This window comes from Ictalurus punctatus, chromosome 5 (genome assembly GCF_001660625.3).
Source record: "Ictalurus punctatus breed USDA103 chromosome 5, Coco_2.0, whole genome shotgun sequence".
NCBI classification, from domain to species: Eukaryota; Metazoa; Chordata; class Actinopteri; order Siluriformes; family Ictaluridae; genus Ictalurus; species Ictalurus punctatus.
In genome coordinates this window covers 28,885,947-28,910,040 of record NC_030420.2, presented here as the reverse complement: position 1 = coordinate 28,910,040, position 24,094 = coordinate 28,885,947, and the positions used below count along the sequence as shown (strand labels likewise).

General features: G+C 39.5%; 1 protein-coding gene across 4 annotated transcripts in view; it reads left to right on the top strand.

Annotated features, from left to right (window-relative positions):
- The window catches only part of dab2ipa (DAB2 interacting protein a), a 121,850-nt gene that overhangs the window by 21,148 nt on the left and 76,608 nt on the right, over positions 1-24,094 (top strand). For 2 of the 4 annotated variants that reach the window (XM_017468726.3, XM_017468724.3), the window contains exons 1-2: positions 8,867-9,175; positions 23,662-23,771. In XM_017468726.3, the coding sequence (XP_017324215.1) occupies positions 9,058-9,175; positions 23,662-23,771 (228 nt within the window). In that variant the 5' untranslated portion in view covers positions 8,867-9,057. Of the gene's footprint in view, positions 1-8,866; positions 9,176-23,661; positions 23,772-24,094 lie in introns of those variants that run through there. The other 2 variants (XM_017468725.3, XM_017468727.3) reach the window with 1 other exon arrangement.

Below are 24,094 nucleotides of genomic sequence, written 5' to 3'. Positions count from 1 at the left end.
CTCGGTTGCTATTCAGCACTACAGTTGGTGCGTATCCTTACGGCAGAAATGTGAAGTCAGGAATATTTTTTTTTTCTTGCAACACTTCCCCAAGTCTAGATTTACAATCCAGCACTGCAGCTCCCACAAGTCAACATCCTATTTACCATCGTGGACTTATTGTGCTCCCAGGCAAAACAACAGCACTGAGCTGGAGCTCTGCAGCTCCTGAGGCGATGCTTGCCAAAATATATATGAGCTAGGAAGATATGGAGCTTTATAAATCCTAAATCAGATTCTGTAGTGGATGGAGGTAGATTGTGGCCTGTGTGCAGAATATATCTGCAGGTATTACACACGTCCTCAGCTCATTGATAAATGTTGCAATGTTGCTCATTTTAAAATCCACGACAACCTCCTACGCCTAGCGCTTACGCAGGTGCTAAACTGTTCACGCTCCACAGGAGTTGGCAAAAAAAAAAATATCCGTTCACTAAATCATTCAGCTCTACTTTAAGAAAGTGAGTCATATTTTTATGTTGCTCTTCGCTTCCGGTCATAACCTTGCCACATGGTTTACCAACAAACATCACGACCACAGTAGTTTTCCTTTTCTGTCACCATGTAACATTTCACGTCTACCTACACTCCTGGCTGTTCATGTAACAGATGCAGAAATCAAAGCCATAATACTTGACTAGAGAAGGCCAATGCAATTCCTCTCCATTCGAGTGCATGGTACATTTTTAGATCCTCTTTATCACTTCATGTGAATTTCCTGTAATAGTCGGTTGTGTACATGAGGTTGTGTAACCGTCTCCAAACATGCAGCGCATTAATCGTGTGATGATGGGATGGATGTCTCTGGGGGAGAGGTGCGGCTCCTTATTGCTGTGCTTCCTTCACGAAACTGGTTGTTTTACTGCTTCTTATGAGCATCCAGACTGTTTAATCCGATTCTTTTAGGCCAGTTAGGTTTCCGTGTCACTGTTCCTGTAGTGTTTGTACTATAATCCTGATCTATGAATGTGAAAATGACATTTTATTTCACGTTAACACTGAACTGAGGAGTGCTGTAGAGAAAATGTGTATGTGTGGTTTGGAGGAAAGTACTAAGGAGATATGAGGAATGGAAATGATTTAATAAGGCTTGCTTTTCTGTTGCTTGTTTATTTTTTTATTTTTTATAATGACGTCAAGGCAAGACGCTACAGGTAGAAAATATTTTTCTATCTGTATATGTTGTCATTTTCAGATTTTTGGCTACATCCCATCTCCAACATCTCTTAAGCTGAAGTAATTAATAATAAATCAATAAATAAATAAAGCATCTCAAAACGCAACCGTGCTTATTTCAACGTTTTTGTCCACTTGTGACTACCGCATTATCTAAAACTTAGCAGCTTTAAGCTCCGCCCACTTAGCACACACCACATCCGAAACCACATAATGATGTTCAGTAGAGTGCACCACTATATGAATTATGTATTTTCATATACTAGAAGTATGGAGAGGTGATTTGGGATGCAACCCTGGGGCTTTTTTTTTTTTTTTAAATGACTCTAGTAATGATTCCTTGACGATTGCCTCTGTTCCACCCATATGTCCATATTTGGTCTGACTTTTACGCTGGCACCCAGGCGGTAAACAATTAAGCCCTAAGTTACAGGGTCGGTCACGTGTTTAGATCTTAACAGACTGTTTCTAGTGTGCAAGTATAAAAAGTCCAATATGGTGTCCCACAGGGTTCTGTTCTATGTCCCTTTTTGTTCTCCCATTATGTCCAGCCCTTTGCTGATTTCCAAACATAATTCTACACGTCCAGTATGCAATTTATCTAGCATACTGTTGTTCTGTAGCGTACACCACTATATCAATTTCATGTACGCATACATACAGTACATACTGTATGCTAGGCAGTTGTTTGACTCAAGTGATGATTCTGTGTTGATTCTACGTTTTAGCTGCTCCATTATTCCTGGTTCCCAGGCAAGGGTTCAGGTCATTTGTTTTTGGTCTTACCAGGCAGTGTTAACGGAGATATTTAAGTGTAAATAAATAAAAGTGCAATATGGTGCTCTATAATTTTATGTTATGTTAGGGTGGAACTGAATGATAATCCTGTTATTGACAAGTCATACTGATACTAGATCTCTTCCTGAGCAACTGAGCCTTGTATCCTTTTCCCTGATACATTATTAATGATTAAGAAGAAACACAGGTGAGTCCAGACTCCGACTGCAGTTATCTGAGGCATTTAAACACTCTATCTCTGCATGTGGTGCCTTTAAATCTCCATGTTGTTTATCTTTTCTGCTGTTGTGTGGTATTCAATCCTGTTAACACATGCTTGTTTTAATTCAGCAGATGTGCCGAATACTGTGATGCCAGACCTTTGTATTAATGCCCACATGCAACGTAGGATGCTAGTCGAGTGGACACTTTCATCATTGTAAAGGCGGCACTCGTTTTAGTCCTCTTCTGATGCTCTCCTTGAGCTACGTTCAGAGGCTGAGGTGAATCCTGAAGCTGAGCGTGTGCACTCGAGTAAAAAGAAAGTGCAGTGTTTGCTCCTTTTTCTTATTTCCCCCCACTCCCGTCTCATAGTTATCTAGCAAAAACATATTCATCATTATCCAACTTTGCATCAACTATGTGGATAGTACAAGCTCTAAAATAAAGATGTGGTGGCTTTTTTTTTGTGCTGAATTTACAAAAGCATAGGAATTGAGCAATCGATCACCTGATTCAAAACTATAAGAAACTCGGGGTGTAACAATAAATTCTCCCATCACGAGTCGATTCGTTTTCACGATACGAGTCGATTCGTTTTCACGATACGAGTCGATTCGTTTCATGATACGAGTCGATTCTCAGAGTATCTTGAACAAAATTTGAATGATGAAATATTATGACTGAAAAGGCTTTATTTCTGAAGCATAAACAATGCAAAACAATCAGCATTCTGTATAAAACGAAATCATTCAAATACACTCACTGTCCACTTTATTAGGAACACCGGTACACCTGCACACTCATGCAGTTATCCAGTCAGCCAATCACGTGGCAGCAGCCAAATAAATAAATAAATTTAATCCTGCAGGTCAGGAGCTTCAGTTGATATTCACATCAAACATCAGAATGAAGGAAAAGCGTGATCTCTGTGACTAACCGTGGCATGGATGTTGGTTCCAGAAGGGCTGGTTTGAGTATTTCAGAAACTTCTGATCTGTAGAGTTTACACAGAATAGTGCAACAAACAAAAAACATTGAGTGAGCGACAGTTCTGTGGGTGGAAACAGCTTGCTGATAAGAAAGGTCAGAGGAAAATGGCAGATTGGTTCAAGCTGCCAGGAAGGATATAGTACTCATATAATCACTCTTTATACCTGTGGTGAGTAGAAAAGCATCTCAACACATTGAACCTTGAGGGGGATGGGATGCGTGCTCGTTTCATGTACAGTATGTATTGGATTGTATTCTGATAAGGTTTTAATTGCTTATATTTGGCTAGTCTGAAACCTTGGTTATCAATATGCAAATAAGCTCATTACATTTGAAAACCAATTTCTGCTGCTGTTCCTTGTTTGCAGTGTTTTATGAATGAAAATGGTTGGCAATTAAAAAAAAAAAAGATATCTTTTTTCCCTGGGTTTCTTTTTTGTCTGTGCATATGCTTCGATTTTCCTTCTTTCTGTCTCTCTTTCTGTCTTTTTGTTTGTCCCTTTCTCTCCTCCTTTTCATCTCTCTCTCCTTCTCTCAGAGCCTGATTCTATATGTCTTTCATCCTCGCCTCTGTATTCCGTTCTTGATCTTGATTCTGTTTCTCTTTATTAACTCGGTCTCTCCTCTGTCTCCCCATCCCTTTTCGTCTCCCTGTTCTTCTCTCTGCCTTATTATTTTCTCTCTCTCTCCGTCTCTCTCTGTCTGTCTCTCTGAGGGGTCATGCAGGGGTCAGGAATCGGAAGGCATGAATGACAGGAGCTTTTGCCACTTCTCCTGACTTAGAGAATTACTCCGGCAGAGTTACAAAGGCACAGCATGCCACACTGCCATGTTTTTTCTCCCAGAAAATCTCCTGCCACCTGAACGCTAGTTCACTAACACAATCCCACTGCCTCCATCCATCAGTTCCCATGCCACACCATGCTCTCTCTCTCTCTCTCTCTCTCTTGCTCGCTCTCTCTCCCCCTCCCTCCCTCTCTCTCTCTCTCTCTCTCTCTCTCTCATTCACACACACTGCAGTTAGGCTGTTTAATTATTCCCTGTAATCCTTGCACTCTGTCTAGCTGCAAGTAAACTGATTCGGGTGTAAAATTTCAGCAGCTGAGCTGTGAGTTAGTAACGCAGAGTAATTCTTAAAAGATCTGTTCTGCATGTTGCTCAAATGCTTCTACGTTCCGTTCTAACACTGTAGCATCTGAGAACCCTTCTGGAGGAAAAAAACAAAATGAATTGTTATGGTGTCTCATGAAATCAAATAGGTTTTCATCAGCATGTGATTTGTTGTTTCCTTGTAGACTGTGCAAAATAGAGCATTATTACAGATATGCGTATCACAGAAGGTGAACACCTGAGGGCATGGGGTTATAGGAAAATAATCAGTGACACACTGGTGTGATGCTGATGATCTGAATTTTCCCCTTTAAGAGCATGTCTAGAAGTGCTTTATTTCTCTTATACCACTGCAATTTGCCATTTGAATTGCAGCCAGTACTAATGTACGAGCTGCCGTAATCAACACCTTCTAACCAATCAGATTTCAGAATTCAACTTTGCTGCTGTAAAAACCAACAATAAACTGCAGGTCACCATGAAATCAGAAACCACTTTTATAAAATCACGAGCTGCATCTAGAATTAGTCAGAGGTCACTTGTTAAACCCTCAGGAACATTTACATTGTGATATTAATGGATCAGGAGGTCGTAAGTTTACGACTTCCTCTGATGGCTTCCACTGATGGGCCCTTGAGCAATTCTCTTAACCCTCAACTGCTCAGTTGTATAAATGAGAAAAATGTAAGTCGCTCTGCATAAGGCCGTCTACCAAACGCCGTAAAATATAAGTGTAAGTGGAGAACATAGAATCCAGTTAGTAGTCATTACAAACCAATGGAAACCTTTCATTTGTTACTATGGTATTTCTCAGCAGGGAAATCAGAGCTGTCCTGGTAGATAGATCAGGCAGTGGGGTTTGTTGATCATGTCTGTTCTTGCAAAGGTAGAAGATCGTGCTCTTGGGCAGCATGTTGCTTGTTATGCCATGTGTTAGAGTTTTGCGAGATAGAACTTGCAGCAGTGCTTCACAAGTTGTTTTGTCTCTGTGTAATCGTTTTCTGAATCGTGACAGGAAGCACCTTTAAGAGTTCTGTGATTTGTTTCTCAGTGGGACGAAACCGCACCACGTTGGGTTTCCATTTCGGAGAGGGTTTGAAGTAGAACTCTTTCTAGTCACCAACTTGAACTATTTGAGGAACCCTTGAGGAACGTTCTTAGAACATAAGTGTGTTGTAGTCACCAGTAATTATAGGCATAGTCATATCACACTACCAGTCATCTTCAGCAGGTTTTTTGGCCTGCAGTAATGATGACTCCAAGTTAAGCTGTGTTTACTTTAATTTATTCATTGACTGCATTATTCTGGTCATTATTCTGGTGGAATCGAGCCAATCCCTAGAGTATTCCTAGAGTGTTCACGGGATTGGCTTGATTCCACTATGATGTCAGTCCATGACAGGCCACCATGCACACACATGTTCACACCAAGGGGCAATTTAGAGTATCTAGCATGTTCTTGGGAGGAGGGAGGAGAGATGAAATCCTAGAGGAAACCCTTTTGGACATGGGGAAAATCATACAAGACTCCACACCCGAGGTCAGGATTGAATTTGAGACGCAGGAGTACTGAGGCTGCTACGCTACCCACTTTGCCCATGCCACCCACTAATAATTTAATACACAACTTAATGAGATAGAAAATAGACACTACTAGAGGCTGTATCATTTGGAGAAGTCTTATTATCACATGCCTACCACATTCCAGAACAGACCTTGTGTTTATTATTTGAAGGTGCTTGCTCCAGCAGGCTTTTTTTTTTTTTTTTTTTAATTGCTCAATACGATATCCCTGGATAGGTTCCAGATGCACCAAATTGTTCATTTAAAAAAAAAAGTTCTCAAACTTATTCTAATATTTAAAGTAAACCTGCTTGTTTGTTCAATTAGCAGAAAATGTTGTTTCTCTGCTACTAAATTGCCTCCTACAACATGCACAATTTCACCTTTACACTGAAATCTTTTAGCATTGCAGATGTTATGTTAATCTCATGTATGATTTTCCTCCCTTCTCAAACAGCCTGCTTCTGCTTTTATCTGGCTTGTAACAAGCTGGTTCGGACTTATCACTTGTCTATCAGTGTGTTCAGCACTCATTCTAAGAGTGGTGTGTGTGTGTGTGTGAGAGTGTGTGTGTGTGAGTGTGTCCACTAGCTAAGTGAAACATTCCGGAGTCATTAGTAAATGTGTGTGTACTCGCATGTGTACATAAAACACAGTGCAGAGATTCCTTTCATGTCTGAGTTCAGATGTCATTTCACGGCACAGTAAAAAGTAAATCTCGACGCGTTGAATATTCGACCTGTGTGTTCTTCAGTCGTACATACCACAGCAACACAGCGTGCATTTCTCTGCTCTTTCTCCACTCTGACTGAGCACATGGTGGGTTTGATAAGGGCAGGCTGGTGATTTAAACGGGGTACACACTACTTAATTTAATGAAACGGCTCAGTAAAGCAGGCAGACGCTAAAACTGTGCAGTTACAGCGTGAGAGGGTATCTCATATCGTCTGTTTACAGTCATTACCGTCATTAACATTAGTCTATATAGAAAATAACCCGGTGGTGTCCGGCAACTCGTAAGCAAACTCGATCTAAGAAGCGTGTAGAAATAAATGACGTTAATGTCAATCCGGCTGCAATTTGAAGAAATCAATCTGGTCGAGTGGAAAGCTCCGGAATAATAAGGTCTGATGGTTTGAATGAATGAATATGAAGGTACATGATTTCACATTTCCTGTGAAAGGGGACTGTGGGTGCAAAAGTAAACTGAAGTAAGCGGTACAATAAAACAACGTTAATCAGAAAACATTTTGTTTTGAATTCAAGTCAATTCAATGTATTTATCAAGCACATTTAATTACAACACACGCTGTTCCAAAGTGCTGTACAGACTCAACAAATAAAACCACAAATCCACCAAACAACAATCAATGCTAATATTCAGGACACTGGCCAGTATTAAATGCTAAAAAAAAAATAAAAAAAAAATAGAAGCACGTTTTTAGAGCGGATTTAAAACTAGACAAGGAAGGAGCCGATCTAATATGTAATGGGAGACCGTTCCACAGGGGAGAGGCCACAACCACAAAAGCTCGATCTCCCTTATTTACATTTGGAGTTGGGAACAGCTAACAGAAGAAGATTAGAAGATCTCACCTGTCTCGGCAGACAAGAGCTCGCAGATATATTTGGGGGCAAGCCCGGCCAAGGCCTTATAGACAAACACCAGAATCTTAAAGTCTATACGAAACATCACCGGCAGCCAGTGAAGAGAATCAAGAACTGGTGTGATGTATGTGCTCCTTCTTTTTGGTCCTCGTTAAAAATCTGGCAGCAGCATTTTGCACCAGCTGTAACTGGCTAAGAGTCGATTGCAGAAGACCAACATAAGTTGTTGAGTATTAACAACATCTATCAATGATTCAGACCCACCATCCATCCATTTTCTGTACTGCTTATTCTACACAGGGTCACGGGGAGCCTGGAGCCTAACCCAGGGGACACCCTGGACGGGGTGCCTACCCATCACAGTGCGCAGCGCACTCCCACTCATACACTGTGGACAATTTAGAGATGCCAGTCAGCCTACAATACATGTCCTTGGAGTGTTGGAGGAAACCGGAGTACCCGGAGGAAACCCCCGATGCACGGGGAGATCACATACAAACTCCGCTCACACAGGGCGGAGGCAGGAACTGAACCTCCTAACCCTGGAGGTGCGAGGCAAATGTACTAAGCCACCATTCCCCAGTGATTCAGACCAATTAGGAACGATCATAATTTTCAGTAAACACAAAACAGGCTATACATTCACATTATACATTTGTAATATATAGTGCTTTGAGTGTATACATCTTTAACAAGTCGTATTAAATGAGTGATAAATATGCAGCCATAGCTATTGTCGGTCTATTCAATCTTGTCTAGTGCTTTGCTTGTAAAGAAGACCCAGTGATTAGTTGGACAGCTCCGTGAAATAAATAAATAGGGAGCTTGCAATTTAAAGTCAATAAATATCAAATGTTAGCCAATTCTCCCACTTTCGCTTACCTCACCATCATCGCAGTCGATCATGATGAATTACTTGAAGGTACAAAAGTTGCGATCACGTATAAAGCTAAATGTATTGCAGACCGACTCCTCCCCCAGATGCACTTTTCTTTATTAGCAGAGTTCACAGAGGATGTGAGTGCCTGCATGAGCCCTATTGTATTTGTCACTGAGCGTTTTTACTGACCTTGCGCAATGCCCTTGTGACGGAACAGGAAGCTTGGGTTAGACATATCGGGAGCCTTGACTTGGGAATGAATTGAGCTTGTTACCGATCGCATATTAGTTAGTGTATAGTAGTAGTGTGTGAATCTGTGTGAATACACTACACACAGACTCACAGAGTGATTTATGACCTTCCTGGAGTTGTCAGTAGTGCACCAAATACCTCTCCCTCGGGCCTCTGCTTGCAGTGGGAGGAGTAAGCGTTCCTCTCATCTTCCTTTCTGTGTCTCCTTGGTTCTCTCTGTGATTCAGGAGCAGTTCTGACTTGCAGGAGATCTGAGGTGTCAGGTTTTCTTGAAGTGCCACAATAAGCTCAAAAAGTGGAAGGTTTGGTTTTTTCTTTCTTTTCTTCTTCTTGCAAATCCCTGATCTGCAGAAGGCTGGAGAGGGGAGAATTGGAGACCAGGCTACTCCAGTTGAAAGAGAGTGAAAGTGTGTGTATGAGTGTGTGAGATTGGGAAGGCCATGTCTGCGATGGTGAGGAGAGCACTGGGGAGGAGGTGTCACTATTACGGGCTGCTGGCTCGCACCAGGCGCTGGAGGCAGGGCCGCTCACGCAGCCGGAGCCGAGCAGCCAACAAGGGTAAATAACACTTCAGTCGTCCTTCCTGCTCCGACTGTGTGCTAATATACACTACTGTTCCGTCGTGCACAGGAATAACAACACAGCATAGCAGCACAAAGTGTGCTGTATTGATGTAGTTTATACTTCTGGAAGATTTAGACTAGTTGCAGGACCACAGTAGACAATTGATATGTTCAAGACATCATGGAATATATTATCAATAGATAGTTTCGCACTTTTACTAACTAACTAAAGACAAAGTTAACTTTTTGTAAAGATGGAGCGTGTATGTGATGCCATGTGGGTCCAAATTCTCTCTTAGTAGCATGTCAGTAGTCAGAAGACTGCTGGGTTGGTTGGACCTTGGGTTTTGGATCTTGGTTATTGAGTCTTTTGGAACCGATATGTTTTACGACTGCAACTTTGCAGCAGTTTACACACTTGTGAGAAGTGACGTAGGTTCAAATTCAAAACCATGTCCATCTCCTCATACAAAACTCCTTATGTGTTCTGCAGCATGAAGGAACTCCTTCTTGAATCGTTTGACATAAATTTGTTCATACTTCTAGAAGTTTTTATCCTTAATCACGTTCCAATTTAAGTTTGTCTTAGAATACCCAAATGCACTTTTTATATTCAAGAGCATTTCTTCTACATGGATTTAGAGTCCCATGGACCTTTCTAATTGAGACCAATTATACACTACAGGGTGTCCCAAAAGTCTCCATACATAGGGGCAATTAACACTTTCTAGCAAAATGTCTTCTGAAAGTTTTCATACTTAGTTTATATATATATATATATATATATATATATATATATATATATATATATATATATATATATATATATATATTTATTTATTTATTTTCCAGATAGCCTTTAAGAATACCTTTTGATAAAAGTAGACTGTATTGAAATCATTCTCGTGGCTGGATCATGAAGCTGGCGCATGTTTGCGTTGGACGTTAACAGGAAAAATGGCTTATTAACAAATTCAGAAAGACTGGAAGTGTTACTGACCAAACATAGTCCTCGATGTACAGTATGGAGACTTCTGGGACACCCTGTAGAGTGATGTAGCTGAGGTTGAGGAACTGTCAGGGCTAGTACTCACACACCATGTACACACCACAGTGCTGGTATTTCTACCTCTGACGGTTGTGTTTCCAGGGGAATAGTAGTAGTTGTAGGTGTCTAGGACTACAACTATCCATCCAGGTCCCTTTTAAATGTCAACTACATGTTCGGCAAGGTGATTCGACTTTGCATGTCATTATTTATTCTTCACAGAATGTGTAGCATCTTCAAGAGTGTTATAACTTGATTTTCCAAAACCATACATTCTAGTCCAGCCACACTGACTTGTATAAGACACTTTGTAAAATCATCTTCACAGTGGGAGGAGTGATTTACCAAATCCAGACATTCTACAGATACCATACCTACAGTTTGTTATACTTTGTGAACAAGACCTGTTGTTACTTGTGTAGTTTTTCAATGAAGTATGTAATCTCGGAAGCATGGTGGCTTAGTGGTTAGCACGATTGCCTCACACCTCCGAAGTTGAGGTTTTGATTGCCCCCGCCCTGTGTGCACAGTGTTTGCATGTTCTCCCTGTGCTTCGGGGTTTCCTCCAGGTACCCAGGTTTACTCTCTCCATCCAAAGACATGCGTTGTAGGATGATTGACATTTCCAGATTGTCCATAGTGTGTGAATGTGTGTGTGATTGTTCTCTGTGATGGGTTGGCACCCCGTCCAGGGTGTTCCCCACCTCGTGCCCCGAGTCCCCTGGGATAGGCTTCAGGCTCCCCGTGACCCTGTGTAGGATAAGCGCTACAGAAAATTGATGGATAGATGTAATCTCTGAAAGAGATGCAGTCTCAGCTCTTCTCTCTCATCACGCTTTGGCTCTTTGTGTTGTGTTGAGCTGTAAATGAAACAACAAAGCTATAATAATTAGCAGGAATTTCTCTTGGTCCTACCGTTCTCATAAAACCTGCCCCTTAAGTAAGGCTTATAATCAGCAGGAACAGGTTTTCATCAATGGAGGTCAGATTTGGCGGTTTTGCAGTAGGATGCTTTGCTGTAAGATACGTAAGGTATCTAGGTGCAGGCTGATTCTAAAGATTCTAAAGGAGATGTAGAATACACACTGTTTCTGAAGACTTCCTGTGATGTTTGGGTTTCAGAACAGTGTGAGAATTTCCTATGACCTTATTTGTTTGACTGTTTCGCCCCTGCTATGTAAAATGGTAATGCAGATAAGTGTTGTGGGTCCATAAAAGAATGTGATTCTTTTTTTATTATTATTATTTTATTTTATACACCGTCGCTGAGGTGACATGAGTGTACAGTATTTGTAATAAGGTGTGTCCACAGTTGAATGTATTGACCCCACAAGTTAAGCATACGATGGCCGTGAATTAATACATAACGTCCATGATTTAAGTTTCTCAAAAATATATTCAAACTATTTCACTTGTGGCAACTATTCTGTTTTAAAAATGGTAGATGGTCTGCACTTACATAGCGCTTTTTTTTTTTTTTTTTTTTTAAACCTTCGCGGTTCTACAAAACACTTTACACTGTTTCTCATTCACGCATTCACACACACTCACACACCACTGGTAGCAGAGTTGCCATGCTGGGTGCTGGCTTGCCATCGGGACACTTCGGGACACTTCCATGGACACTTCGGCATGTGGAGACATATGGGCCGGGTATCAAACCGCCAACCCTACGATTTGTGGACAACCTGCTCTACCACCTGAGCCACAGCCGCCCGTGAGTGAAAATGAGTGAGAAAGAGAAATGAACTAGAATTAGACCATTGTGAACATCTTAGAATGATGCATAGACATACTGGAGCCGTGCTAGTGGGGCAGCATGGATATAACTTTAGCCTGTCACCTTAAGCGTAAGCAGCAGTTATGTAGGAAGAAACACCTTGGAATTACTCTTTACAACTGCTCTTTATAACCATGGTGAGCAGAAAAGCATCTCAGAATGCACGACACGTCGAACCTTGAGGCAGATGGCTACAACAGCACGTCGGGTTTCCATCCTATGAGCCAAGAACAGGAGTTTGAGTCTACAGTGGGCAGAGGGTAACACTGGATACCATGTATTGATACAATGTCCCCAGAACATATTCATTTTCATATAACATGTCTTGGTTTTGACACTAGAGCCTCATAGACACAACATAAGAATTCGTTAAGAACTCATTAATTCATCTCGTGGATTCAATCTATTAATTCGTTACCACATCTTATTAAAAAAATAAATAAATAACCACCATGTCACCACAGAGAGCATCATTTTTTGCTCATTTGGTTGTTTGTTTCTTATTTTGGCTAGCTTGTTTTTCCACGTTCTGCTTTTTCATACTATGAGCCTCTTACTTCTCTCTCAGTACACCGTGGTCTCTTCTGTTGAGACTTAAACTTGAACAGCTCCTAAGTGTGTTTCTTCCCCCATCTTATCGCCTTTGGGGATACACTTTTTTTTTTTTCCCAACAACTACACCGATTAGAGCTTTCCGCTGCCATTATGTCTGAGTGTGTTTGTGTGTCATAAAATATGAGGGAACAGTTTAACACGTACAATGCTGAATAATGATGATAAATTTACCTTTGCTGTCATTTAAAGTATCCTGCACGTCATTTACGACAAATAAAATGTTGAATAAATTGCTATTTATCTTTTTGAAAAACTCCCCCCCCCAAAAAAACTTAAATGGTTTCAATATCTCTACATAATGACCTTCATTAAAAATTCCAGCTTCTATAAATATACAGGAATGGGCAAAACACTGCAAGTCTTGGTATACCGAATAGCCTCATACAGTATGAATAGCATACCTTAAGTGAGCTAGCCAGTATGAGAGTAGTAGTAGATATATAGCATCAAAACCAGTAACAGTATGCTGTAACAATTAAAATGACTTGTTCATCATTAAGATTAAGTTACTTAGCAGAATCTCTTGCTAAATGCTAGTTTGTAGAATGTAAGTATATGAGCTTTGTTTTAAGTGATTGCCCATCCTGTCCAAATATGCCATGACAACCACAATTTCACGTGTCGCTAACATTACCTATGTTAGCTAGTTGGCCTGCTGGATTAACACAAAGGTTCTTGGGCTAAAAGTTTCTGGTTTCTGCATCGTTCTCAGGGATCAAACATGACTGGTCTAAGGACAAACTGAGCTGAAACCTGATGCTCTGTGAATCAAAGTTTTTATGGAAATTTAACCATTTAATAACATTTTAATAATCACATTTTTAAAGTTCCGGAAAAGTAACATTTTTTATAAGGCAGGGATGTGACCAAATGCTAATAAAATTCACCTGCCAAAAACAACTCATCAGAAACAACTCAAAACATGAAAACAACTATTCATTTGAGGAGGGAAAGACACCAGATGTGAAAAAGGAATTATTTTTGCTTCACTTAGTTGAACTGTAACCCTCGCAAACTTCTAACCTAAAAAGCTTAAGCCAATTAAAGAAAAGAACATCTTCTTTTCTTTAATTGGCTTAATCTTTTTAGATTTTTATATGTATATATATATATATATATATATATATATATATATATATATATATATATATATATATATAAAATAATTATAATATAATTATAATAATATATAATACAATAATTTTCTATTTATATATATAATTATATATATATATATATATATATATATATATATATATATATATATAATTATTATTATTATTATTATTATTAAACAGTGCATTCAGACAGTGTTCAAACCCCTTCATATTTTTCACATTTTGTTATGTCTGTTTTGTTTTTTGGGGTTGGTTTTTTTTGTTTGTTTTTTTTGCCACATCAATTTGTGATAACGTTGCAAATTTATTAAAAAGAAAAAAACTGAAATATCAGCCTTTGCTATGACACTTGAAATTCAGCTCAGGTCTGAATACTTTCTGAATGCACTGTATTTATATGTCCCTTTTCAAACTGTTTGAAATTGCCCCTGCTTTCTTTCCAAAATGCGAATAAATAACATGATGAAAGCCACTTTAGTGCAATTTCTCCTCACGTCAGTCGACTTATCTCTCTCAGACTAATAGCACAGACTTGTCCGCACATCTCAAAGATTTATCAAAGTTCAGTCCTTTTGAATTTCGAATGTAAAGAGACATTTACGAACTGCCAATGACCGCGATTTCAGCGCTTCATGTCACACTCACACCGGAAGCTCGGTGTGAGTCAAGATCAGAAAGTTGTTAAACTTCCTGTACTTTTTTGACCTGATGAAGACATTCGGAGATGAAAAGCGTGTGCATTTTTGCAGCAGAAGAATGGGGCCTTATGACTGACGAGGGAAAGAAAAATGTTCTCTGATATTAAGTAGATGCTGTCGACTGAGACTGAGAAAAGAGGGCAGATCCAGCTGGAGTAATTGACTTTTCAATGTTGTGTTCCCCATCTGCTCTCTCTGCTGTACTCCTAATTCCAGCTGCAGGGAGCTTACTCTCACTATGCTTGTTTGTTTGTAAAATTGCTTGCCTAATGATACTGTACCATATAAAGTTCTTGTATGTGAAACCAAACACTGCTAAAGGGATTTTTAAATCGCTGAATGGAGCAATTATTGTTCACAGGCATACCTGTTATCACCAATGATATACCAGTGCTGTTGTATTCTCAATTCTTAATGATCAGAAGGTGTTGATTCACTTTTTTGTGTGTGTGTGTATATATATATATATATATATATATATATATATATATATATATATATATATATATATATATATATATATATATATATATATATATATATATATATCAGGACACACATACATACATACACATATATGTGTGTATATATATATATATATATATATATATATATATATATATATATATATATATATATATATATATATATATATATATATATATATGCCTTTATCAAAATTGAGGTAATACTGCTGGCATCATTTTCTTTACAAAGCACCCAATTAAAACCATCTTATTCCTAGCATTTTGGGTGTTTTTTTTTTATTTTGTTTTTTAAAAATTGAATAATAAAGAGATTTTAGGTGTGAAACATTAAAAACGACAAAAAAATAAAGCTGGTTTTTCTTCTACTAGTATGCAATATGTCTAAGAACTGCTATCCTTCTTCTAGCTGCTTTGCTCACCATCTTTGCAGCAACGACTCCCTCAAGACGATTATATTTGCCTTCTTTATCTGCCGTACGCCACAACAGCTGTGCCTGTCCACACTGTGACGTTCCTCCTACATAAGCACCATCCCTCAGAACAATGTGCTGCCTTCACTGAGCTGTACTCGCATCACTACAGGATCCATCTGTTCTTCTCTTTCTTCATCCTCTTACTCATTCTCCTCACTTTCCGCAGTCACTGCATTTGTCTCGGGCTTCATAATTGCTGTGTTTTGAGAGAGCATGTTGCTGACTGAGGAGCTTTACATTTGTCGCCGGTTTGATGGACAGTCTGAGGTCCTGATACTAGAGAACTGGGATGGTTAGCTGCAAATGGATAAACATGGCTGTTCCTGCTTGAGCTCAGTCCTGAACAAGTGAACCTTCAGGTCTCTGGACACCTCGGACCTTTTCGTATCCAGCTGACACTCGAGACTCCTTCCATACATGTTAAATACTCATCTCTTTACCGAAAACTTCACCATAATACGTTTTTCTTTGTTAAATAATAATACATTTTGAATCAGTTTGTTATTAGAATTTGATTATGTGGAGCATCTGCTATACAAATCCCTGTATAGAACGTCACTGTTGAAATGGTAACTCGGTCTATAAATGAAATCCATACACAAATCATACATAAACTGAAGAAACAGAGGCATGCCGTCATTGTCTTTGGACTTAAGAGTCCATGCGCATTTAGATTAAGAACAAATGAGCCAAGTGTGAGTTATGACCTTGTTGCGCAGCCAAATAAGTGCATTTTTTTTCCCACTGCAATTTCTCCAAATGACATGACCCTCACTCAGATCACACTTTTTCTATATGTCTCTCTCCTGCTTCTCCTGGGTCATGTGTCTTGATCAGAGGAGATTAATGGGGTTATAGCAGCAGGCGTTTGTGCTGCTGTTCTCTGATGGATGGCTCGCGAGACTGCCTGAGCCTGGCGTGATTAACGTGTGTGTGGCATTATTCGGTCATCTGTTCTCACACGCTGTGATTACAAGTCGTTCCGAGAAATGTTCTCAGAAAGAACACGGTTCATTTCTACCTGAAATGAAAAGACATGAACAATTGAAGTCAAAGGCAGTTTCTTGCTAGCAAATAAATTCATTGTTCGGTTATTCTAGTTAGAAAATGTTTCCCTCGAAGGAGAGAGCATTTTAATCTGAGACATTTGCTTATCTCGAGGCATTCATTCAAGGCACTAAATGGTCTTGACTCTCCCTACTTGTCTGACTTACTTCATCCATACTACCTTGCTCATCAGAACTTAGTCTTTTGTCCACACCTAGGTTCCGGCTTTCCACTGCAGGTGGAAGGTTCTCCGAAATTGTGGAACTGACTACCTCTTACTGTTACTCCGTAACATCACTTCTCTGCCCAGTTTCAAGACCCAGCTAAAATTATTATCGTTTTTTTTGTTTGTTTTTTTTCCAATTTATTACATTTGTGTTGTATGCATGTTATGTATTTGATAATACTATGTAAAGCGACCTTGAGCTTTGGAAAGGTGCTATATAAATAATACTTCCTCTTCTTTTTCTTCTTCTTCAAGGAGTGAAATTTTATATATAAATTTATGGATTCATTTAAAGTGAACTGTAAGCATAGCAGAGTCCTCGGTCAGCTTATCCTTCAAATTATGGGCGCATTTTCTTTACCACAGAGCACATCAAATTAACTAAACCTTTTGCATTATTTTCTATAACATATTATATTATAGGTATCCCTTAAAATACTGAATTAAAAACACAATAAAATGTCTTCTATCCCACACACGCATTACAATTTCATGACCTTGATTTAATATCTTGTGGCTTCATTACATTGTGTGTACGACATTCTGTACGTGGGTGAGTCAAATTAAAATGTTAAAAGTGCAGTATGTAAAATTGAATGAACGAAAAATTCCTGAGGAAAACAGACACTAGTTAAGTGCTGGAACACTTTTATGATACCTCTTTGCAATATACAATGGAGAGGGAAAAAAAAAAAAAAAAGATGAAGGTTTTCATTTGAATCATTATCATTAAAAAATAAACTGCGAAGTAATAGGATGTGATGTGAAGTCTGAAAATTAATTAGGGTGGATTATTAATTTAAAAAAATAATCATCTCAGATGCTTCTCTTCAAGAAAAAAAAAAACCTCCGATGTCTGAACTACACTCAGGTCATTTGCATAATCTGAATAGCATACCCAGGAAATCGACTTGGGTGCTTCACAGAGGTGCTTCACCCATCTCTGAGTACCAGTAATTTTCCCAACATAAATATCGAGATAACTTTTGGATGTAAGTCGGCATCTCCGAGTACACATTTCAGATTAAAACCACAAATGACCATAAGGCTTTTTTCTGCACTAAATAGTTAAATATTTCATAATGCCTATACATCGATCAGCCATAGCATTAAAACCACTAACCGGTGAAGTGAATAGTATTGATTATCTCGTTACAAAGGCACCTGTCAAGGGGTGTCAGTTCTCAAAGTTAAAGTGTTGAAAGCAGGAAAAATGGGCAAGCGTACGGATCTGAGCGACTTTGACAAGGGCCAGATTGTGATGGCTAAATGACTGAGTCAGAGCATTGGCATAACAGCAGGTCTTGTGGCGTGTTCCCAGTATGCAGTGGTTAGTACCTACCAAAAGTGGTCCAAGGAAGGACAACTGGTGAACCGGCGACAGGGCAACTTACAGGACTTAAAGGATCTCCTGTGAACGTCTTGCTGCCAGATACCACAGCGCACCTTCAGAGGTCTTGTGGAGTCCATGCCTCGACGGGTCAGAGCTGCTTTGGTGGCACAAGGTGGACCTACACCATATTAGGCAGGTGGTTTTAATGTTATGGCTGATCATTTAGGTATGTTTAATTAGTATAATTGCACATAAAGGACTTCTGAAATATGTCATCAAAATCATGTTTCTAATAAATTCTTATACAATTACGGAAAATTCCTTAAAGGTAAAACAAATTATATATATATATAATGGTGTCTGTATTACAGCAAACAAAATACATGGTATCGCTCTATTTACTAGTGTTTGTATGCGTCTCCTTACACACCTGTCATCAGATGATTTCTTTTTGGATTTGGATCAAATAGAATGCGAATCAAACCATATCAATTTCACATTTGACTCGTACTAGTCGAAAGGACTAATAAAAGGTCCTCGACTAGAATCTTTTGGTCTTTACGGCAATTTATTACTTGCTTATCCATGAAAACAAGTATGCTCTAAAGCAGCAACAAAACCACTTATCAACTCCCATCTAACACCCAGATTCAACTTTTCCTGTGTTGTCAGCGTGTTTGATGCGGGTAAACATGATCTGAGTGGTCAGGAGTTCAGGCTGCATTGGCAGGCTGGTGTGAGGAGAATCACTTTACCTGAGAAAGCATTGACGCACTGTTGTCTCTGCTCATTACGCGAGGGAGCTTGCAAGTGCTTGATGGCCTTATCCAGCTTCTAATTGCCCTTTAATGATTCGCATTTGCACAGAACTTTATCTGTCTCGACTGAGAGGCTTAACGACATAAGAATGGTGTAACCGATTACAGCCGTGCATGTTAATATCGGTGTCACGCTAATCACACGGAGGCTTGTGGTAAACATCTGCAGCACTGCAAGATTCCTGTGAAGTCTTCGACATGGTGTGATGTCCAAGATGAGTTATTGAGATCGGTGTGATGTCACAGTGCTGGACATCGCATATTCCGGAATTTAATGAAAGCGCTTGGCCGTCAGTTTGTTTTGCGGCATCGCTACACGTTATCAGTGAAATGTTTGCACGTGTTCTTTGCTTGTCATGTAATGTTGTGTTTGTGCAAACGTGCGTTTTGTTATCATTTGATTGCGTTCGGGCCCACAGGGCGCCAGACTGGTCATGACACCACACTGAGCATATGGATTATGATGGTACGATACCAACCAGGCTAATTAAGATGATAAACAAGAGTTGTTGCTTGGCATCTTCCTCACATACATTCCAATCTGTTCATGTACTGAGAAGGAGAACTGCAGGAATGCTGAAAGAAACACACATTCACACTGAGTACCATGATAGAACATCCTCTCCATGTTACTTGTACAATAACCTATAGCTTTATAATGGCTGGCTATAAAGTCGCAGGTCCAATGGGAAAATCTGAAATCTGTACCTCCTTCACAAAACTACTTTTTACACTACCTTCAACGTCAACATAGAAAGCAACTGGCAATCAGGCTGCATCTCAAGTGTGTCGTTTTAATTACAAAGCTATTTTATGATGTATAGTAAAGTAATAGCTGGTGGTGCACTTCATTCATTCATTCATTCATTCATTTTAAGTAACTGCTTTATCCTGGTCAGGGTTGCGTTGGAGCCGGAGTATATTCCATAATAACCCTAGATGGGATGCTGGTATATCTCCGGACTCCATGCACACACATGGTGGCCAATCACCATACAGAACAATCTAGAAATAGGTTGCGTCCCAATCTGTTCTAAATAGTCGGCTACTACAATATTTGAAGTCACAGTTGATGATGCACTAATTTGCACATACTAGCAGTGGTGGCTTAGGGGTTCAGGCGCTGGGTTACTGATCAGAAGGTCAGGGGTTCAAGCCCCAGCACTGCCAAGCTGCCACTGCTGGGCCCTTGAGCAAGGCCTTTAACCCGCTCTGCTCCAGGTGCGCTGTATCATGACTGACCCCAGCTTCCTAACATGCTGGGGTATGTGAAGACAATAATTTCACTGTGCTGTAATGTATATGTGATTAATAAAGACTCATTATCATTATTTTATGTTCTTACATATAGATATTTGTTCTCTGAACACAAAATTCTCTGTAATATCTGGTTTGTTGTAGGTGATTTATCTTGTGCTTGCATGCCATTAAATAACAAATCTGTTATTTAATGGCATGTCTGTTTTATGAATATTTATGACTGCTTCACTAGGAATATAGGCAGGATTTTCATAGACACTCAGAAATAATACAAAAATGCCTTACGATAATAAGGTGTGAAAGATTTGTAAACATCTTGCCAATGCTAGCCATTGTTCTTTATTCAAAAGAAACACGTGGTTCTTTTTTATCCATTTGTAGTTACATGTATTACTGTAGAATGCCCATGAAACAAGTTAGTGCCTGTTATCACTTAGATTATAAAAGCATACCAGCTCATGCATGTTTACATCCTGCTGACACAGTTTGGTCAAATTTCTACTCTAAAGTCCCTCTCAGATTCCCAAAACTCCTGAAACCCCAAACTAATCCCGATAGATCTTGTTGAGTGGCAGGTTTAGTTAACGTTCGCGTTCCACATTCCCTTTTCTTGGTGATTCACCTGTTCTCTTCCACAGCCTTGTTATTGAAATAATCCTGCCAGCGCGAGAAGTAGAGAGAAAACTGAAGTTCCTGATCTTGTTAGTGTCTTATCTTTCACAGTGAGAAAGTCAGCGGGGCAGAGCGAACCAAGGCGCCTTTGAAAATCTGCAGAAAGATATGAAAGGATGAATTTCATAGATCCTGTCTTTCAGGATAGCTGCACACATTCTCATTTGTTTTTTTTTTTCTGTATAAGTAATTTTCCCTCTATCTTTCTGCCTGTTCCCTCCATCCCTCTGTCTGTAGAGTCAAATGCTGGAATGGCTGGACATGAGGGACAAAAACTGCATGATTAGAGCATTTGTGACCAAGCGTGTAGCACAGTCCTGTTGTGTAACAGTTGCGTAACTATGACGAGGTTTTTGAGCTTCAACCTGTCGAGACCAAGTGGCTATGATGAGCAAAGCACTCAGATTAACACATCTAACAATTCACTGAATTTTACTGAATTTTACAGTTCAAGTGGTTAATGTGATGAGAACACTGTTGCTAGGCAACTTGAACGTATGGAGTCGAGCAGAAGAAAAGTAGGAAAGAAAGAGAGCATTTATTATCTCGTACGCAAGTACACTGAAATAAAGTGCTTTGTATATTCTAGCTTGTTAGTAAGCTGGGGTCACTGCACATGGCCAGCCGTGATAGGGCATTCCTGGAGCACAGATGTTTCTGGGGCTTGTTCAAAGACCCAGGGGTGGCAGCTTGGACGTAGCGGAACCTGAACTCATGATCTTCTAATCATTACCACTGAGCCACCGCTGAACAAATGGATCAAACTGACATTTTGGCATGCCCTAAAATACTGTTTGTTTCTTTTAGTTTCTTTTTAGTGTGAAAAACGAACGATGTAAACAAATGCAAAAACTTTCTATTGATTGATAATAAGCTTTTATTGTTTTTGTTGGTTATTATTTGCATTTATTGCTATTTATTTGTGAATGGTTTCTAAAGGTTTCTAATTCCATTTGCTGGCTAATGATGGAGGCGAGATATTCGAGAAATGGGAAGTAGATCTTAATTTTTGTGCTCAAACAATGTAAAAGCAATGTGATGACGAACAAAAACATCAGCTTTATCAAACTTTGCTTCGATTTTTTTTTCTCCATGCAGTAAAAGTTTCTAAGTAAAGACTCCATAGGACTAAAGTTTTTTATCTTTAGAAACGTTAATACAAGATTTTCTCTAATGTTAGTTTTGTCTAAAAGGGATTTTGTTTGAAGCAATTATTATTATGTTACAAACATTTCAGAGAGTTATGTGTTGAACTGAAATTCTGATATGGGAAGGTAATATATATATATATATATATATATATATATATATATATATATATATATATATATATATATATATATATATATATACATACACACACACACTTGCCCTTTAAGTGGTAACAAAATATATTAGCTAGCTAGCTAGTGTGATCGTTTTATAAGGTATAGTGACATTGTAAACAGGACAAATCCATCCGGAATATCAGCATTTTCCTCAGATGTGTTGGAAAATTATCCAGAAAAGACTCTGTAGTACTAAAAATCATATTGTAAGTATGTAAGTATGTAAGTATCATTGACCACTAGCTAGACTTCTACACACTCTGCCATATTGAAAAACATAAACACTGTGAATGCTATAAGAGTGGGTCATTCATATTAATCTTCCCATTAACAAAGGAAGTGAGGGGAATATCTTTAATGGATTGAAACCAAGTAGAAATATTTTAAAGACACTCCATATCTGTCCGTGCTGAAAAACAGTAAGCTGGTTTTAACTGGTCAGCAGTCTCAGTTGTCAAGCTGATTTTGTTTGGCTAGAGGTTTTGGACATTTAAAAGCTGGTTCTAACGGGTCAGGCTGGTTCTTAGTGGTCAGGCTGGTTCCAACTGGTCAGGCTGGTTCTTAGTGGTCAGGCTGGTTCTAATTGGTCAGGCTGGTTCTAAGTGGTCGGGCTGGTTCTAGCTGGTCATGCTGGTTTGAACTGGTCAGGCTGGTTCTAACTGGTCAGGCTGGTTCTTAGTGGTCAGGCTGGTTCTAACTGGTCAGGCTGGTTCTTACTGGTCAGGCTGGTTCTAACTGGTCAGGCTGGTTCTAAGTGGTCGGGCTGGTTCTAAGTGGTTGGGCTGGTTCTAAGTGGCCGGGCTGGTTCTAGCTGGTCATGCTGGTTCTAAATGGTCAGGCTGGTTCTAAGTGGTCGGGCTGGTTCTAGCTGGTCATGCTGGTTTGAACTGGTCAGGCTGGTTCTAACTGGTCAGGCTGGTTCTAAGTGGCCGGGCTGGTTCTAACTGGTCATGCTGGTTCTAAGTGGTCGGGCTGGTTCTAAGTGGTCGGGCTGGTTCTAAGTGGTCGGGCTGGTTCTAAGTGGCCGTGCTGGTTCTAGCTGGTCATGCTGGTTTGAACTGGTCAGGCTGGTTCTAAGTGGTCGGGCTGGTTCTAGCTGGTCATGCTGGTTGAAACTGGTCAGGATAGGAGACTATCTCAGGCTAGTCTAAGCTGTTTTTTATGCAGGGTTGTTCATAAGCTTTGCATTTTTGGGGTTTCATTACATCTCTATTTTCATACAGCTTACAACATTGTCTTATTTTTTATTTATTTATTTTTTTTTACTTACCTGAAAAAAGGAAATAAACCCATTTATATGGTGCTTTAGAGTATGTCCATTTGGTTTAGTAGGAAACATGCTGGAAACAGATTGTAACTGTAGTGTTCTTTCAGGATTGCCGACAGTGAAGATATTTAATATAATATATGTTATTATTTTGAGTGTTTGAGAGTGCTCTTTTAACGCTTTCTTATAGTAAAATGTTTCCTGATAGCATAATTAATGCCACGGATCACTATACTCTGTATGTATTTGGCTAAATAATGCATAAAAAAGGGAAGCGTTACAAAAGTAAAATATTTTTCTCTCATTTTAGAGTCTCCCTCTGAGCGGGTGGGCCGTCGGCGCAGCATGCCTGGAACCACCACCATGGACAAAGCTTCATCCACGATTGAGGAGGCCTCCTCTGCAGCCCTGAGAGTCACTGTGAGCCTAGAACCATTTCTCTTCTACCATTCCCCATTTTGTATTCCTTTAACTTGTTCTCATCTAAATGGTTTTTACAAAAAAGAAAATCTACTACTAAGTCTACAAACTATGTCCTGCAGCACCCTGTGCAGAATTGTCACATTTTTTGTGCCATTGATTTTGTCCTTGTTCATGATGATTAGTGACCCCGAGGGCAGTGTATTTAACTCTAAGGCTAATACTTCACCTGGGTTCACACGAGTGAGCTGCAAGGTTAATCCCTGCAGATGTGGTACATCAGGACAATGCAGGTGTCATAAAACGCACAAAGCTGGAAAACA